This window comes from Megalops cyprinoides, chromosome 5, assembly GCF_013368585.1.
Source record: "Megalops cyprinoides isolate fMegCyp1 chromosome 5, fMegCyp1.pri, whole genome shotgun sequence".
Taxonomy (NCBI): domain Eukaryota; kingdom Metazoa; phylum Chordata; class Actinopteri; order Elopiformes; family Megalopidae; genus Megalops; species Megalops cyprinoides.
The window spans coordinates 41,841,706-41,860,324 of NC_050587.1; the positions used below are offsets into that span (position 1 = coordinate 41,841,706).

An 18,619-nucleotide genomic window follows, 5' to 3' on the forward strand; every position below is an offset into this window, starting at 1 on the left:
CACATGGACGTGTCTGTACCAGACAGACACACAGACACACCTGTGTAATTCACATGCTGGGACCCACCTGTTGCATTCAGACACAGGGAAACAGCAGACGCACAGCTAGAGGCGGGGGAGAGGGAGGGGCTGTGCATCAAAGGATGTGCAGTTTTTTATTGTTTTATTCTAAATTTACATTAGAAAGTCCACCTCTTCCTGGAACCAGTATGAAAGTTAACGCACAAATTCATTGTACATCTCATTGTATTTTACATTGAGCATAAGAATATAGGCTTGGAGGCATGATTCCATCACAAAGCTTAAAAATATAGAAACAAAACAATAAATAGAAGGTGCATTATTTTGCAGAGTAAACTAGATCATGCCTTTTAACAATCAACGCATTGCAATGGGGCCCAGGCTCCGCCTCCACAACCATGTAGAAAATGAGAGGGGTGTGGCCTGATATTAGAGAGAGGACAGGAGATGGAGAGTGGTGTGGTCTAAAGCATGAGAAACTACATCTGCTGGTTACACCGATATGTTTACACTGAGAGCAGAATTTTAACCTCTGTGTCAGTGACAGGTTTTCCTCTGAAAGAGACTCGGGCTCAGTGTTGAGTCCTCTGCCTCTGGGGCGGTGCTGAAGATCACATGACCCCCACACACCAATGATGCAGGCAGGAGGTGGTCAGACAGTGAAGTCGCATGTGGGAAGAAAACACCGGGGCCATGAGATGCAGCCCTTTTTAAAGCTACTGCAAGTTCCAAAGGCCTACACTCTTTCTGATTCAAAATTCATAATGGTTAAAGCTTTGTTTTTCTGTTTTAATGACAAAGTCATTAAAACTCATGCACACTGAATAACCTCATGCAGTAGTTATGGTAAACCATCCAAGCACTTTTTATTCATTAATATTCATAAATACACACAGCAGCTTCATTAGAGAAGGGTTGTTTCCTCTTGTGTTTTGAATGTGGAGTATTTATCCTCTGCAGGAAGCGGAGCAGCTTCTGCCACTGCTGCCTACGTTTACCTGCTTAAGTAAAAATGAATTACGTGGAATTGATTATCAATTTTTATATATTTATATATATTTATATATATATTTGTATCACTCTCTCACTCTGTCTCTTATGAATGTACACAATGTATTAAGGGTGACAGACCTGAAATTACAATCACCAAAAAACAAACCCAAACATAGCTGTTGTCCACTCTTATTGGCAGTTACAGCACAGAGGACATTGTCTGCGAGGTGTGATGTCATCAAAGAGGAGGGGAGGGGGGCTCCTTCCCTCTATTACTCTCTTTTAGGTTTAGGTTCTCTAGAGCAACATCTAAAGGCATGATATCTACACATCCCATGGCCCCGAAGTCGGCGAAGTCTCGGCGCTCGTCCTCGTCAGAGGAGCTGCTCTCCTCTCGCATCAGTGTGGATAGCAGCAGCTCCTGCACAAACAGGCTGCGGTCGGCTCGCTCACCCTCCAATGCCTGCCGCTCCGCCTCTGACATCTTCGGCTCGTTCAACCTGCCCAGGACGGAAAGAGGGAGGGAGGAAAAGAGCGGGAAAGAGGGAGAGAGGGGAAGAGAGAGAGGAGAGAGAGAGAGAGAGAGCGAGAAGGAGAGAGAGAGGGAGAGGGGAAGAGAGAAGAGAGAGAGAGAGAGGGAGGGCGAGAGAGAGAGGGAAGAGAGGGAGAGAGGGAGAGAGAGAGAGAGAGAGACAGGGCAGAGAGGAGGAGAGAGAGAGGGAAAGAGAGGGAGAGAGGGGAAGAGAGGGGAAGAGAGAGAGAGAGAGGGAGGGAGAGAGAGAGAGATAGAGAGAGAGAGGGAGAGGAGGGAGAGAGAGAGAGACAGGAAAGAGGGAGAGAGGGAGGGAGAGGAGGAGAGAGAGAGAGAGGAAAGAGAGGAGAAGAGAGAGAGAGGGAGGGCGAGAGAGAGAGGCAAGAGAGGGAGAGAGGGGAAGAGAGGGGAAGAGAGAGAGAGGGGAAGAGAGGGAGAGAGAGATAGAGACAGAGGGAGAGAGAAAGAGAGAGAGGGAAGAGAGAGAGAGGAGAGAGAAAGATGTGCATGGTGAGTATGTGGACAAAAGCGATAAGTACAGTAGGTAAGAAAGAATCAATGTTCTTTGCCCAGGACTGCACAGAATCATTCCCATAAAAACTGCGGAAGATAATTCCAAAAGTAGGCTCTATGGTACAAAGGGAATATTACATAATGTTTCATATATAGCCCTGCTCTTTACCGCTACACGGCACTGAGCCCTAAGTAATGAATGTATTTAACCTGCATAGTCTACTGCTTAAAGATCATCCAACACCAGAAACAGCAAAGTCATAGTGTAGAAAAAAACAGACATAGTTCACCCTTTCACTACTGGGGCACAGCAATCTTGTTTTGAATGGTCCGCTTTCCTGCTTACTATCAATATTGTACTGTATCTATGAGATGACTTACATCAATAGCTAACTTAGACACATTTCCACTAACTGCATCATCTAGAAAAATACCATGTCAGGAAAGTGACTAGTAAAACCTCTCTCTAACTGCTCTCCAACTGTATTTCTGTTAACCATAGTCGCTATCTAGATAACTAGCCAGTTCCAACTGGTAAGTCAGCCAGCTAAAAAACCAGCTACTGCTTCCTCAACATTGTAGAACCTAAAGGTTCTGAGCCTGAGATGAGCTGAATTAGCAAATGTTAGTGGAATAACTGGGTTAAGGGTTTTATTCCAACACATGATGAGTGGCAATTTTTCATATTTGCATTTTTCCATCAGAAATGGATACTTACAGGAAGCTTACTATGTGTGTAAAATATGTAAATATGTTTTAGATGTGCTATCCAACACAATTTTTTCACTCATTCAAAACGTGCTATACCCATTGATGGGCTGACATGGAACTTCAAGTGGAACCAAATGCAACCTGTCGGACAGAAGCTAGCTGTACAGGTAAAACATTTCACTGCTAACCCCTTTCCTTTGTCTACAGAGAAATTCCATTTTCATTTTTGACCAAGTCTAAAGGGGAAATAAACTAATATGATTAGGGCTGTTCTGAAAAATTCGAAGCTTCGTTCATTGAATTGACATTCAATTGTGAATGTAAGCATTCGATTATCAGGATGGGTGCTCAGGTGCCGTTTTAAGGTTATTGCTACTGTAATACAAGAAATTTAGATGTTAAAGCAGCCTACTTTTTATTATCATTTAACATAAACAATTTTGCCAATAAACTGTGGGGTGCCAAGCGCAACAGAACTTTTTTCATAGACAGAATGACTTCTGTGCTATGAAACGCATAAATTCATTACAAAACCAGGTAACACCGTAACGCGTTTTGTCCACGAAAAAAACACATTAGTATTGTGTCCACGAAATATTGGAGAGCACATACTTTCGTGAACAGAAAACAAAACGGATGATTCCTGTCGTGCACTGAATTGGCCGTTGTGCTTTTCATTTTGTAGACAAAAGTAATTCTGTCCACGTAATAGATGTCCTAGGCCAGCATTTATGCTTTTGTGGCACAAAATGCAGAATGTGCTATACTATCATCATTCCATGCCATTGAATGTCCATTTTGTCCACTTAACTGTTTTGCTATATTACTGAAAGTATGATGTGCACGAAAGGGATTTAGCACAATATATTCCGTGACTCCGCAGTTACAGAAGACGTTCGGTCCACAAAAGTAAAGGCTGCTTGAACTTTCGTAGAAATCAATATTTTGCTTAAGTACAAAATTAATTATGTTCATAGGCTATGTTACTGAAGGTACAGTATGATGTGCATGAAAGGGCTTTGGTCCAATACATTCCGTGAGTCAGCAGTTTACAGAATGAATTGTGTGTCATGAAATCGCACAGGAATAATTCCGTACACTAAAGCAAATGCTGGTTGAACTTTTGTAGACAGAACTGTTTGTTACATTTATTTGGTCACTTACGAAATGCCGAAACAACAGGCCAAAACGATGACGTCACGTCACAGACATGCAAAGCTTCATTTGAAAAAGGTTGGCTAAAATTCGAATGGCTAAAAATGGCATCCGATACAGCCCTAAATATGATGATTTCAATGTATGCTGTTTGTTTCTCGTTTTAGTGGGCTGACAAGCTGCTGTCAGTCAGTCAGAGCTGTGAGCTTTATTCTTTATTATCCTTTATTCTTTATATGGATCCCCATTAGCTGCCACTAAGGTAGCAGCTACTCTCCCTGAGGTGAGCTGTCAGGATGGCTATTATTTTGTCTTTTCTCTGCACTGTAGCTAGCTAACTCAGAAACTTTTCATTGTCATTGTGATCAAGCTAAAATCTGAGGTTTTGACAAATTATTAGAACAAACTGAATCTGTGTCCGTGGGTAAAAACCTAAAGCTCTCAAAGAGAATCACAGACAAGAAAGGACAAGATCAGATGACCTGGGGAAGGAAAAACACTACAAAAGGCTGTGGTCAGTCATGTCTGTCATTCTGACAAATGAGCAGAGGCCAGCATCACCCTCAACTAGCTCCCAATCAAAGGCAGAGTATGCAAAGCAGATACATGGCATCCTGTCAGAAAATACAAACTGGCAGATTTGAAATAACCAAATTAAATGACAGAATTGTTATCATATCATCCTATTAAAAAAATGTAACATCACACTTATATTATTTGGATCTTAATAAATGTGAAGTTATCAAAAGTAATGCATATTAATCTATCACACTTTGGAATGAAACTTCATTTCGTTAACATCCTTGAAATACAGTTGGGGCTACAGTTCTTGCAATCAACATGAAACTGACCAATTTAAGTGCTACTAATACATGTATAAATGTTAAATATTGTGTAAAATTATTATGTGTTGTTGTGCTGTATTTATTAACTTAATTTTCAGAAAGGTACCTCTAAATACACTAATGAATCATACACACACACACACAGACATGTGTGTGTATAAAAAAGAAATTATAAATATGATTTCACCGTTTCATGTCCTCGTTAAGTTGTTCTTTATTGTAGGCCAGGAAGTATCAAACATTGCACATATGAATTATCAGATGTCCAATCAACAGATACACTGTTTTACCTACACACTCAGTGTCTCATTTTAAACTGGCATTTTCCCCCTGCAGACCCTAATGACCTGTGCTCAAAGAGCCACTTAGCACTACCTTACTGCGAGAGAGAGGACTTCACTACGAGAGAGAGGACCTCACTGCGAGAGAGAGGACCTCACTGCGAGAGAGAGGACCTCACTGCGAGAGAGAGGACTTCACTACGAGAGAGAGGACCTCACTGCGAGAGAGAAGACCTCACTGCGAGAGAGAGGACCTTACTGCGAGAGAGAGGACTTCACTACGAGAGAGAGGACCTCACTGCGAGAGAGAGGACCTCACTGCGAGAGAGAGGACCTCACTGCGAGAGAGAGGACTTCACTACGAGAGAGAGGACCTCACTGCGAGAGAGAGGACCTCACTGCGAGAGAGAGGACTTCACTACGAGAGAGAGGACCTCACTGCGAGAGAGAGGACCTCACTGCGAGAGAGAGGACCTTACTGCGAGAGAGAGGTCCTCACTGCGAGAGAGAGGACCTCACTGCGAGAGAGAGGACTTCACTACGAGAGAGAGGACCTTACTGCGAGAGAGAGGTCCTCACTGCGAGAGAGAGGACCTCACTGCGAGAGAGGGGACCTCACTGCGAGAGAGAGGACTTCACTACGAGAGAGGGGACCTCACTGCGAGAGAGGGGACCTTACTGCGAGAGGGGGGACCTTATTGCGAGTGGGGGGACCTCACTGCGAGAGAGGGGACCTCACTGCGAGAGAGGGGACCTTACTGCGAGAGGGGGGACCTTATTGCGAGAGGGGGGACCTTATTGCGAGAGGGGGGACCTCGCTGCGAGAGAGAGGACCTCGCTGCAGAGGCAAAACGCACCACACTGCTAACTCAAGGGTGACATCAGCACAGACACAAGGACACTACAATACATGCATTTAGCAGACGCCCTTATCCAGAGAGACTTCCAGCACAATAGAACAGAAGTGCATCCAAACAAGTTGAATGAGCAATAGTGTCAGACCAGGCTAACAACACTCTCAGACCAGTGAATGTGAGCACAACACCATTTAAGCTCTACCACACGTTAACATGTGTTAACCTGACTTGCGCTAACCTAGCAACACTGGCAAAACAAGAGGACAACATTAGTGCACAAGAGGACAATGATACACATACTCATTTTTAATGCAGTGCTAACTACTCTTGCAATATGACCATAAAAAATGTCAGTAAAAAAACCTCAGAACTTCCCAATCAGGGAATGCTACAAGGATGGAGTTCATTTTCTGCAAGAAGACGACTGCACACTCAACACCAGCTGCCTGATAATGCTACCAGGTAAAGACTACATAACCACCTTATCAAAATACTAAAGAAAACTGATTCAAATCAACATCTGACAGAGACCCAGCACAAAAAACCTTCCTGAGAAGCTGAACTCTGTAAGGGAAACATGTAATTTCATAAAGAAGCCCTCACATAACAGCATTGAATTTGCCATTTCTCACATAGTGCAGATTGCACCCCAAGGCAAAACTGACCACATATTCATATTCCCAGAACTCATCTTTAACAGAATAAGTTGGCTAACAGGCTGCGATGGTTATTTACATCCTTGTCAATAGTTAAGCGACAGTATTTGCTGTTTAGTAATGGTTGATCTACAGGATCCTCCCTCAGGGACGCTTACCGTGCCAGCAGGAACTGGGAGCTGTGGGAGGCGGGCGGGTTGCTGTCAGCGGGGGCGGGGTTTGTGTTGCTGCTGGTCTGTGTGATGGTGGTGGTGACGTTGCCAGGGTTACTGCGGCGTGTGGCGTTGCGTGCTGTCTCCAGCTGCTGCCGTGCAGCCTGCGCCTGCTGACGCTCCAGCTGCAGCTGCATCTGTAACTGCTGCAGCTGCGACGCAGACGGGCCGGAGGAGTTCAGCTGCCCCCCCGCAGAGCGCCGCACGCCGGACAGCTGCGACAACAGCTCTGCAGAGAGAGAGACAGGCAGGTACGCACAGGCAGGTACGCACAGCACAGGTCAGCACAGGCAGGTCAGCACTAGACAGGTACGCACAAGACAGGTACGCACAGCACAGGTCAGGTCAGCACAGGCAGGTACGCACAGGCAGGTACGCACAGCACAGGTCAGCACAGCACAGGTCAGCACAGACAGGTGAGGACAGACAGGTACGCACAGGCAGGTACGCACAGGCAGGTGAGGACAGGCAGGTACGCACAGCACAGGTCAGCACACACAGGTGAGGACAGGCAGGTACGCACAGCACAGGTCAGCACAGACAGGTGAGGACAGGCAGGTACGCACAGGCAGGTACGCACAGGCAGGTACGCACAGGCAGGTACGCACAGCACAGGTCAGGACAGACAGGTGAGGACAGGCAGGTACGCACAGCACAGGTCAGCACAGACAGGTGAGGGCCAGCAGGTACGCACAGGCAGGTACGCACAGACAGGTGAGGACAGGCAGGTGAGGACAAGCAGGTACGCACAGGCAGGTACGCACAGGCAGGTGAGGACAGGCAGGTGAGCACAGACAGGTACGCACAGCACAGGTCAGCACACACAGGTGAGGACAGGCAGGTACGCACAGCACAGGTCAGCACACACAGGTGAGGACAGACAGGTACGCACAGGCAGGTGAGGACAGGCAGGTGAGGACAGGCAGGTACGCACAGGCAGGTACGCACAGGCAGGTACGCACAGGCAGGTACGCACAGCACAGGTCAGCACAGACAGGTGAGGACAGACAGGTACGCACAGCACAGGACAGCACACACAGGTGAGGACAGACAGGTACGCACAGGCAGGTGAGGACAGGCAGGTACGCACAGCACAACTCAGCACACACAGGTGAGGACAGGCAGGTACGCACAGCACAACTCAGCACACACAGGTGAGGACAGGCAGGTACGCACAGCACAGGTCAGCACAGGCAGGTACGCACAGACAGGTGAGGACAGGACAGGGTGTATGGACACACTCACCTGCTATGGGATCCATGGCTTCCCTATTGCTTGGAGAGTAAGAGGAGCTCTGTGAGGAGGAGAGCCCCCCAGTGGAGCTGCTAGTAAAGTGCATGTTGGAGCGGCGAGCACGGGGCCCCCCCAGGCCCCGACCGGGGTGGAACATCCTGCGCACATGCCGGACCCCGCTGGACTCATCCTGAGGGATGCGTTAAGGAAGAGCACAGAGGCGCCCCCTAGGGCTGGCAATGTGGAACTTCACTCACTGTCAAGGTTGCATGTAAGCAAGACAGAGGCAAACAGCGAAGTTTGGGTAGAACATTTTTTAGTAATGTGCTCGTATGAGGGCCCTGTCCTTCCTAACCATGCCCACTCCCAGCTGCACAGACTCCAGCTATTTTGGCTTCCCTGCTGCAATAAACACACTGGGGGTGGGGCAGGGGCAACAGACAGACACAAGGGGCTTAGTCAAGGTGTCCACAATTGTACCAGTCCTTCGAACACAGACAACCTTACCCAGATGATTTTTTACTCATGAATGTATACCTCATCAAAACTGCCAGCGCCCAGGACAGTAATGAGCAGTCAGGGTAAAGGATATTAAATCTCTAGGTGCTCTGTGTTCAAGTGTGAGGTGAGCTGCAAAATCGTCTGTCACATGATTGGGATCCCCTCCAGGTAACGCTGCACATATTGGACAGATCTGGGAAACACAGAGAAGAGAGACACCTGTACTATGCAGGGCAGGATCGAGTGCATCCAGCATCCAGCCCTAACCCTACAGTCTGCCTGTCATACCGTTTAATGAAAACTGGCTTTAGAGGTGATGCCTGTTCAAAAGGTAGAGACCCAGTAAACTGCTAAGGTCTTTTGTGCACATTTCAGTTTTTATGCCCAGAAAAGACCCACTGTTATTCAAACTGTATTGAATTATACCAGTATATCCATCAATATAACTATAAAGCATAATCTATATAGAATTTTCAAAAAACATGGTCTGTAGAGGGCACACAGTGTAACGGGGCCTTTAGCTGGCTTTGAGGCCTGACATGTGCCAGTCTAAGGTACTCACCACCTCTGTGGAGGTCTCTGCGTGTTCTGAAGTGACGTGTTCCTGTAGAGACGTCTCTGTATAACCCATTTTCCCACAATAAGGACAAGTAAAAGACTGTGGCTGCTCTACTGAGAAGGCTTCCCCGCCATAATACAAGTCTGCAAGCAAAATAAGACAATATTACATCATCACCCAACTCCCTCTTAAGAGACAGCTGCATCATGGCCATTCCCCAGTGTTACACAAGACACAGGACAAAGCCCTTCAACAGCATTTCACAAATTCACTTTTCAGCAGTGAGTGGAGTGAGAGGAACATGTCCCCTGCCTTTAGGATCATTATGCCTGTTGGATCCCCAGCACTAGCACTTACATGCTGGACGGCTGTGCATCTGGTTTCCCTACCACAGGAAGCAGGTCTGACTCAGCCACTGCATTCCTCTCAGATCTACACACATATCCAGGGAAAACCCCAGACAGGGAAATTACAGTTTACATGTAACTGTAGCATTTCTCTTTTACAGAAATTCAGTCATAGCAAAAATCAGGCCTGCTGTAAGATGTGAAGGCACTGCTGATCATTACAACAAGCCTGCCTACACAGCTCAGTCCACAGCAGATCACCAATGCACACTGTCATAATCTACAAAAAGAGGCCTAACCCTAACATCTAACCCCAACTGGAATTAGTGACTCAGCTTTGCAGGTCCAGGTAGGTATTTCTAAAATCAGATACAAGTAGATGAACACCCCTATGAACACCCTGTGAACAGGTGCATGACATTTCTGCATAGCAAACTCAACGAAATTATACTGTTACCTAGTCAACACTGTTCCCTGCTCTTACTTTAGTCAACAGGTCTTTTAGCTATCCATATGTGATAGCTAGCCAATGAGCGATCAGCAAACAAGCTTACATTAGCAAGCAAATCAAACATTATTGATGCTAGCTATTTTATGTCAGGGGGTGTCTAGCTAAGGCAATTTTTCCTGTGTTTTTAAGTTGGACTGCACTGCAACACCTTTCTGCGTTGTGAACAGTCCCACTGCATTCTTGGCTGTGGAGGTTTTGACCAATTTTAAGCTCAGTTCAGTTCAAAGTTCAAAGCTTATTGTCATATGCACAGTAAAGAAACAAGTTCCCTGTACAATGAAATTCTTCCTTTGCCTTCCACTTATGAATGCCTTTAAGAGTAAGAAGTACAATTAGATAAGAAAATATTTAAGAATTTAAGAAAGAAAATATATAAATAGGTCTGAGAGTGTAAGAAAAATAAATAAAGGATATATACATAAAATGTGCAAAAAGGACATCAGTGCAGTGTAGGATGTGCAATGTTGAACAGCAGACATCGCTACCTACTTGGATGGAGTATGGACTGCAGCACTCCACATCCTAAAATCCATCTTAGTTATAAAACAAAGACAATATTTTTAAATAGTGTGTGAGGATGTCCTTTCTACACATATGATCGGGGAGAGCAGACACAAGTAAAGCGTAAAACAATCCATGCGGTAGTGTAGCATAGCGGATAAGGAGCAGGACTCATAACGATTCCCAGCCGGGGCACTGCTGCTGTACCCTTGCCTGAGGTACTTTATCCCACAACTGCCTCGGTAAATATCCAGCTGTATAAATGGATAACATCGTTTTTTAAAAAAAAAAAAAAAAAAAAAACTGTAACCGCTGCAAGTCGCTTCGTGTAAGAGTGTCTGCTAAATGCCAATAACGTAAATAAAAGAAGAAGAATACACCGCATGGGTACTTACCGAAATCTACCCTAGTTAATATACACTGCATGGGATGCTCTGTTGTATGCCTGGTGGTAGTGGCTCCGCTCTCGTAGCACGTTGCGCAGAGGTCGTAATCGTAGCAAATTAAACACTTGTATCTGCGCCCTCTGAAGTTTCCTTTTAAACACGCATCACAGCTGACACCTGCAAGACAAACAGGGGGGTTGAACAAACATGTCCATGTTTCTTCTATGCAAAGACATGATCACAGTTGGAAACAACCTGCAGCTCCTGCTGAAGAGCCACAAGACAGTAGCCCCTGGCCACAGACCCACCCCTCTCCCCGGCCGACGCAAACCGCTTCTCCCCGGCCGACGCAAACCGCCTCTCCCCGGCCGACGCAAACCGCCTCTCCCCGGCCGACACAAACCGCCTCTCCACTTGATATAAGCTTGTGTAGAATCAATGTTACACAGAAAATTGCAAAAATAATTATAGGATTTTTACCTTCATCAACTACTAAATGACCACAAAAGTACATTTTTGGTTAGAAGAAAATACATACTGGGCATTTGTCATTTCGTACAGCTTTTTCCCTGCTGCTGATGTACAAAGACAGTGTCACCAGAGTCTGTGCACCCCCACAGGAGCAGTGAAACTACTGCAATCCTAAAAGACACCTGTATTAGGTGACAGCGCACCACAGTAAAGCGCTCACCCATTGGAATTGGTGCTACTGCACCAACAGAGCAACTGCTGCCGTAGCCTGCCAGTCACTGTGAGCAGATGACAGCTATTCTCAGACCAGGGCTGTTGGACTCAGCCTACACACAGGGAGATCGCCTTGCCAACTCAACCACACAAGAACCTACACATTTGTCATTTTAACTGAATAGGAGGGGAACTCGTTTTCAAAACTAGCAATGCACATACTATTTATGGGAATCACTTGCCCAGATAAATTGCAGTTCACTTTCTGTACATCAATACATGACCTGTTGACCTTTGTGTTTACAAATTCACTTGAATCAATCCCCATATTTTCGTCACAAATCAGAATGCAGCGTGGATGCTGTTTATAACCCTGATTCATTCAAATGTGTGGAGCAGAAATGTATAACTGCATTCTTTCATCCTTCATCAACCAGTGTGTTTCATATTCTAAATTACTGTCAGCCCCTCAGACTGAAAAGGATTTAACACCAGTCTGACTGCCTCTAAAAACACCCCAACCCTCACAACTGTGGTCATGGAGGAAAAAAAAAAAGAAAAAAAAAAACATTTCTCCTTATAAGCTACAACTATAAAAAGACTCACCTCTGAAAAATGCCCAACTATTTACATTACAAGTGTATCAGAATGAATATTAAAAAAACAAAGTAGTGCAAAAATACTCAGGTAGAACCTTGTTTCAGTTAATGAACCATATCTTTGAAAAAACATGCAGACAAAACCTAAAACGAAGACAAATCTTCAAAACAAAAAAGTGGATTTTGACAGCCGATAGCAAACACATTACAACATGTATTCCACTACTGCTACACACCTGAAAGATATAGCAAACTGCACTTTGTCATGGGCTAAACTGAAAACGTTACATAACTAAATTTAGTCACAAGTATGAATAAAATTACACAATACGTGGAAAGCAGTCCTTTCACTACCACCTTTGTTGTAATGTGGAACATGAAAATAAAAATAAAATATGCACATTGCCCCTATCTGACATTTTCCTGAAGCATGTGAATCCTATTGGCAAGGTAAGGTTATCTTCATGCCCATTTTTCAGAAACTTTTCTGGGCTCAATTATTAGTCCATAAAAATGCAGAAAAATTAAAAGTATCATCATGGATTACGACTAAGCATAAAACTGCTCTCACACAACTTTGTGTGTCTCAAACCCATACCTTCAGAGAACATATGGAGTGCACAGCACAGAGCAGGGCTATATGCCGATTAGGATTCAAATGTTCTCTCAAAAAGCCAATCCATTAAAACACTGGTCCTTCAAAATAATGTCAGAGCAGATGAAAATACGAAGTTGACTAATGTGTCAACAATGGGAACAAGTAAAGGGTACAAGGAAAATTTACAAAAGCAACAAAACATAAAACGGCCATATTGCAGACATAATGTAAAAAGAAATCTAAGGTGATGCAAAAGCATACAAAATATTCATAACAATTGAAAGGAAGACCTCACAGCCTTTCATTTAGTTTGACCTTTCCACTGTCGCCTTTGGCTCGCTCTGAGGGGGTATCAGGCCTGGAATACCGATGTAAAGCTGCTTTGTGACAACTCATGTTGTAAAAAGCGCTATATAAATAAAACTGAATTGAACTGAATTGAACTGCTGAGCACTACAATATCAGCTCCTCACATGGTTTTCAAACATAGGTGAAGCCTTTTTACATGTTTTGGATTTATCTAGCCTACTACTCCTTTTTGGTTAGATCTACTCCTTACAGCCCCAATCCAAATTATTCTTACACTAATCCCAGATGGGTTTTATAAATGCAGAGCATGGACTCACTGTTTCCTAATTCACTTGGGCAGAAACACTAATCACTCACATTAGCTGTGTTTGGACTAACTCACCTTTACTGTGCATCAGCTTTACAGAACACTATTACAACATATTGCCATAGAGTGAAAGTGTAGCTTCATACTCATAACCGACTGTTAAAAGGTCAAATTCTCTACTTTTTCCCTCCCCATAACCAAAAAAGGAGGTGGAATCATTCAAAGATAATTTAGTGAGGTACAGCCTACTTAGTAACGATGTATAATTACATTTTATTACTGTCATTTAGTGGACACCCTTATCCAGAGCAACTTATACAGTTTACAATTTTTACATGCTATCCGTTCATACAGCTGATTATTTACTGAGGCAGCTGTGGGTTAAATACCTTACCCCAGGGCACAGCAGCAGTGCCCAGCAGAGTAGCATTATGGTGTGGTGCTCTCACAGCAGAGCAGGCAGTCTATACGTAATTTAAACACGTACTAACATAGTATTTTACACACACTATTTAACACAGACAGAGAAAAGTTCCTTTTTTATTTCATTTTGTTCACTGACAGAGTTTCCTCTTTTCTGGCACCTTGGGTACAGAAATGTGGCCCTAGGAATGCAGGTGAATGTAATACATTACTAACTGCAGCATTCTGGATCTGCTACCTCAAAAAATTGACATCTTAGGGTCTACATATCAGAGGAATATATCTGTACCATGTGAGACAAACTGGGTAAAAACCAGGCCTTTCTCCTCAATGCTGTGACTTAAATCTCACAATGTGAGTATACACACCTCCTCTCATTCCTCTCTACCAACTCAGTGATCAGTAAACTGATGGCCATGTACTCCAGCTGCAAAAGTCCAGTGTCCAAGCTGTAAAGTACATTGTTCAACTTTGTTTTCTCTCTAACTCTATCTGCCCAGTGCCGGCCACAAGCAGATGGGCTCCCCCTCTGAGCTGGGTTCTGCACAAGGTTTCTTCCTGTTAATTATGGAGTTTTTCCTTGCCACTGTTGCCTTACATTTGCTCTCACGGGGTCTCAGGCCTGGGAACTGGGCCTGTAAAGCTGCTTTGTGACAACTTGTGTTGTAAAAAGGGCTACATAAATAATTAAAAATTGAAACTGTGTTGTCACAGCTCAAGTTCTTATCAACAGTGACCAGCATCCTGTCACTGTAATGCACAGCCTTAAGTTGTACAGTCCAGCACTCTTACCACTACTCCACACTAACCCACTACCCTCAGGTCCAGTGCTCTAACCACTACTCCACACTAACCCCCACCACCCTCAGGTCCAGCGCTCTAACCACTACTCCACACTAACCCACTACCCTCAGGTCCAGCGCTCTAACCACTACTCCACACTAACCCACTACCCTCAGGTCCAGCACTCTAACCTCTACTCCACACTAACCCACTACCCTCAGGTCCAGTGCTCTAACCACTACTCCACACTAACCCCCACCACCCTCAGGTCCAGCGCTCTAACCACTACTCCACACTAACCCACCACCCTCAGGTCCAGCGCTCTAACCACTACTCCACACTAACCCACTACCCTAACATCCAGTACTCTAACCACTACTCCACACTAACCCACTACCCTCAGGTCCAGCACTCTAAAACCCCTTACATTTGAACAATTTCTGGCACAATGCACCATACTAACACAAAAACTCAAATTCTAACGATTTCACAAGAATCTAGCTAAACAGTAGACTGAAATAATAACAAAATTCCTAGTTACCAGTAAATTAATAGCTAGCTAAAAATGAGCTAATACCATGTTAAGCATTATATTATTTTGTAATACTCAGTCTGGCAGGTGACCAAACTACTTGGTTGTATGCTGTCAAGTAGATACCAAGGAACTGGCATACAGTTAGCCTGCTAGCTACATTCGCAGGTCCAACTAGTGCCCCAGCTAGCCTGTTGCCCAAATAACGTTACCAACTAGCTAACTCTATACAAGCTGATCAACTATTAACTTGCTACTTATGGTACAGAGGTAGATATCTGGTTTGTGGTTACCTAGCAGGCTAGCGAACACAAACAGCGTTAGCACTGAATGGCTGGTTAGCAACGCTATCTGCGGCTGTGAAGTTAAATCTCACCCCAAAGTTAGCTACCTAATGAACCAGGCTAGTTAAGCAGCAGCCTTTTCTCTATCTTATGCCCACGGTATCTCAAACATGTTAAACTTATATGACTTACATGGTTTATGTAAAAGAGCAGCCAGGTAGTTATGCCACACTTCTGACACCCTGAAGCTGGCTAGCCAGACAAGTCGAATTAACTAGATACAGATCGAGTCAACTACACTGCTCGGTAATTATCAATTTAGTAAGCTTAGATAAATCACATAGCCTCTCCTGCTATACGCGTAACGCTGCTGGCGGTTTAAGCGATCTAAGTAACCCCTGGTAAAGACAGCTGAATAGATTGCTAAGGGTTAGTTAGCTAAAGGACTCGTTAGCGCTTCTAGCTAATGTCCGCTTCGGGAGCAGGCCTCTGCCAGGCCTCGTCCTCATCCCGGCCGCCTGGATGACACTGCATTCACCTCCTTGGTGGCCCTAATGAGTTGGAGCGGAGAAAATCCACAAAAAGCCGAACCAACAGCCCGATCCCAGGCTCCCCTCCTACGAAAGATCAGAGTTTGGCCGCTTCCTCGTCCCTGGCTGCCGGCTAGCGAGTTTGCTACCCAGCTTTAAAGAGGAGCACCGGAGCGATGCCAACCGGGGCTGATCCCGCAGGGCTTACTGCATCAATCTAGCGCTTCTTTACCCGGGATGTTTTAGCAAGATAATTAACTATACAGCAAACGACAGGCTACGTTAGATTACTTTAACAACCAGCACCGAGGGGCTGGGACAAGGTGGCAAATTTCATGGCGGCCGCCATCATGAGCCTCATCTAATGCATTTCAATACAAAACGAGGCAGCGCTCGGGTACAGACCAGCTTCGTTTGTCTTCCTGTCACAGTGATCGGTTATTCTTCACTTACCTTCATGCCGGGACATCCTACAAAAGCTGCCAAAGCCCACTCCTCGGGCTCCCTAACACGGTGCACGCAGGACGATGCGCTTTTACTGAAGCCGGGATTCGCTTTCCGTCAATATCCTCATGAAGATGGAAGCAGCGCTTTCTACTCTCTGGCGCCCTCCGCCGGCGGGTTTGCGAACAACACCAACCGCGGGAGGGAGTAACATCCCGACATCCTCACAGGCAGTCCTGACACCTAAGCACGTCTTTAAACTCTGCCTGTGTATATTCTACAGCCGTTCTATGTTGTCATATTGGATCTTACCATTCTTATGCTCAATATAAGACAATAATAGAAACGTGGGTGGTGGGTACATTTGATATTTCTGAGCTGAAGTACTTTGCTAGCAGTACTAGTTCAATTTAAAAAATATAATGTAAAAAACTGGTAATGAAAAATTAAGCAGAGAAGGAAAGACAGGCTGGAACACAGGTGGGGTAATGGAGAAAAATAATAAAAAGGATAAGGATATTTTTTGTTAGGATGTTGACATATTTAAAAATTCAAATATTGAGTTCCACGGTTTATCAAATACAGACATTTGCTGTTTTGTAGGCATTCTAATTTTTCCATATGAAGATGATCAATAATCAGTTGGTGTCAGGGATTCACAGAGGCTTTTCCCATGCTTTTCCAGCACGTAAGATGCATTTCTTTGCCAAACTAAGACAGATCAGGAGTTGTTTTTGGTGGGGTGGTAGGTCAAGGCCACCCACTTCCCCGGGGAGGTAGAGGGAGAGGGAGAGAGGGATACTGTGGCTAAGGTTTGGGGCATTGGAGAGTTCCATCACAAATAGCTGTGTCTGTGTGCTTTCCAGTGTATGTTTCAGATGAGTTTAACCCTTCTCATGCCAGGACTAGAAGATAAATGGACTCTTAGTCATGGTGATGTCAGGGTTGTGCCAAGGCGGGGATTGGGAGCAAGGGGAGACTTTGCACTTGAGAATTTTGTCTGTTTTCCACCATGCCTTGGTTGCAGCCCTGATGCATGGGCTCTGGTAGCACTGTAGTGACTTGGCTTTGTTTATGAAAGGCAGATCATTGGGGATGGGGGAGCAGACTGACTGTTCCGTAGCAAGACAGACCGGGGTATCGCTGATATACTGACTGTTCCGTAGCGACACAGACCGGGGTATCGCTGGTGTCCAGGGCTAACCAGCAGAGGAAGAAATGAGGTGCAGCAGAGCAGGGAACTGGGGGATCCGAGACCACCTAGACGTTTGGGTTATTGCCATGTCTGTAGTTTCATTTGAGGGGTCTTGGCTTTGCAACAGAATTTTTTGATGGCACTGTCTGCGGTTTTGAACCAGGCCTGCTTAGGGATAAAGGGAATCATGGAGAACAGATGATTGATTTTGGGAAGACTGACATTCTAACAGCAGAAATGTGGAACCATTAATGAAACAAAGATTTTTCCAAGTTTTGAGATCAGAGACATTTTTGAGAAGTGGCAAATGGCTGAGCCCGAGAAGATCACTAAGAATAAACAGGATCTGGATACAAGAAATACCAAACTGAAGATGTGGTGCACATGAAGAGAAACTCCGAATGGGTTTAATGGTAGCAGTTATGACTCACTCCAATTAATTTTATGACCAGAAATATAGCTAAAGTTATCTGTGAGTATGAGGGAGTGTTGTAACAATGTGTGAGGATGTTGCATATAAAGCAGCATATCATTGGCATCTTGTGGATGTCTGTCTCAGTGTGTATACTGTAGATTTGCTTATTCTGTCTGATGGCACAAGTGAGTGGTTCTATAAAGAGAGTGACTCAGAGTGGTGACTGTGGCCAGCCTTGCCTAGTCCCACAAGACAATATGAATGGTCTGAATATTTTCCCATTGGTAATAACAGATGCAACTGGCATTGACTATAAAATAGAATTTAATGTATACATTTAAAATATATAAAGGTTTTACCAAAGCAATAGATTTCTAGTACTCTGTAAACAGAGAAGACCAGCTGATCATGTGGAATGCCTTTTCCGCACCCAGTGATTCAACAGCTGGTGTGCTCTCGTTGTATTCGCCCAAGTGCATGATCGTAAACAGTCTTCTCGTATTGTGTGAGTGTCTGCCCTTGATGAAACTGGTCTTGTCTGATTGGATTAGCTTGGTGATAAATGACTCAGGTCTTCCAGTGAGTGCTTTACATATTATTTCAATACCGCAGTTGAGGAGTGAAAGTGATCTATAGCTGTGTACAGTGTTTCCTCTGTATAATAAGAGGGATTAAGCCAGCAGTCATATGACACGGAAAGGC

General features: G+C 44.7%; 1 protein-coding gene across 1 annotated transcript; it reads right to left on the reverse strand.

The window, feature by feature from the left end:
• Positions 1 to 16,448, reverse strand: LOC118777945 (E3 ubiquitin-protein ligase KCMF1-like). Its single transcript, XM_036529214.1, has 7 exons — positions 16,317 to 16,448; positions 10,824 to 10,991; positions 9,073 to 9,212; positions 8,602 to 8,703; positions 8,022 to 8,199; positions 6,723 to 7,005; positions 1 to 1,514 (listed from the first exon to the last, which is right to left on the reverse strand). The coding sequence occupies exons 1-7, from the start codon at positions 16,330 to 16,332 to the stop codon at positions 1,253 to 1,255; spliced, it is 1,149 nt and encodes a 382-aa protein (XP_036385107.1). The 5' UTR covers positions 16,333 to 16,448; the 3' UTR covers positions 1 to 1,252.
• Positions 16,449 to 18,619: the final 2,171 nt, after the last annotated feature.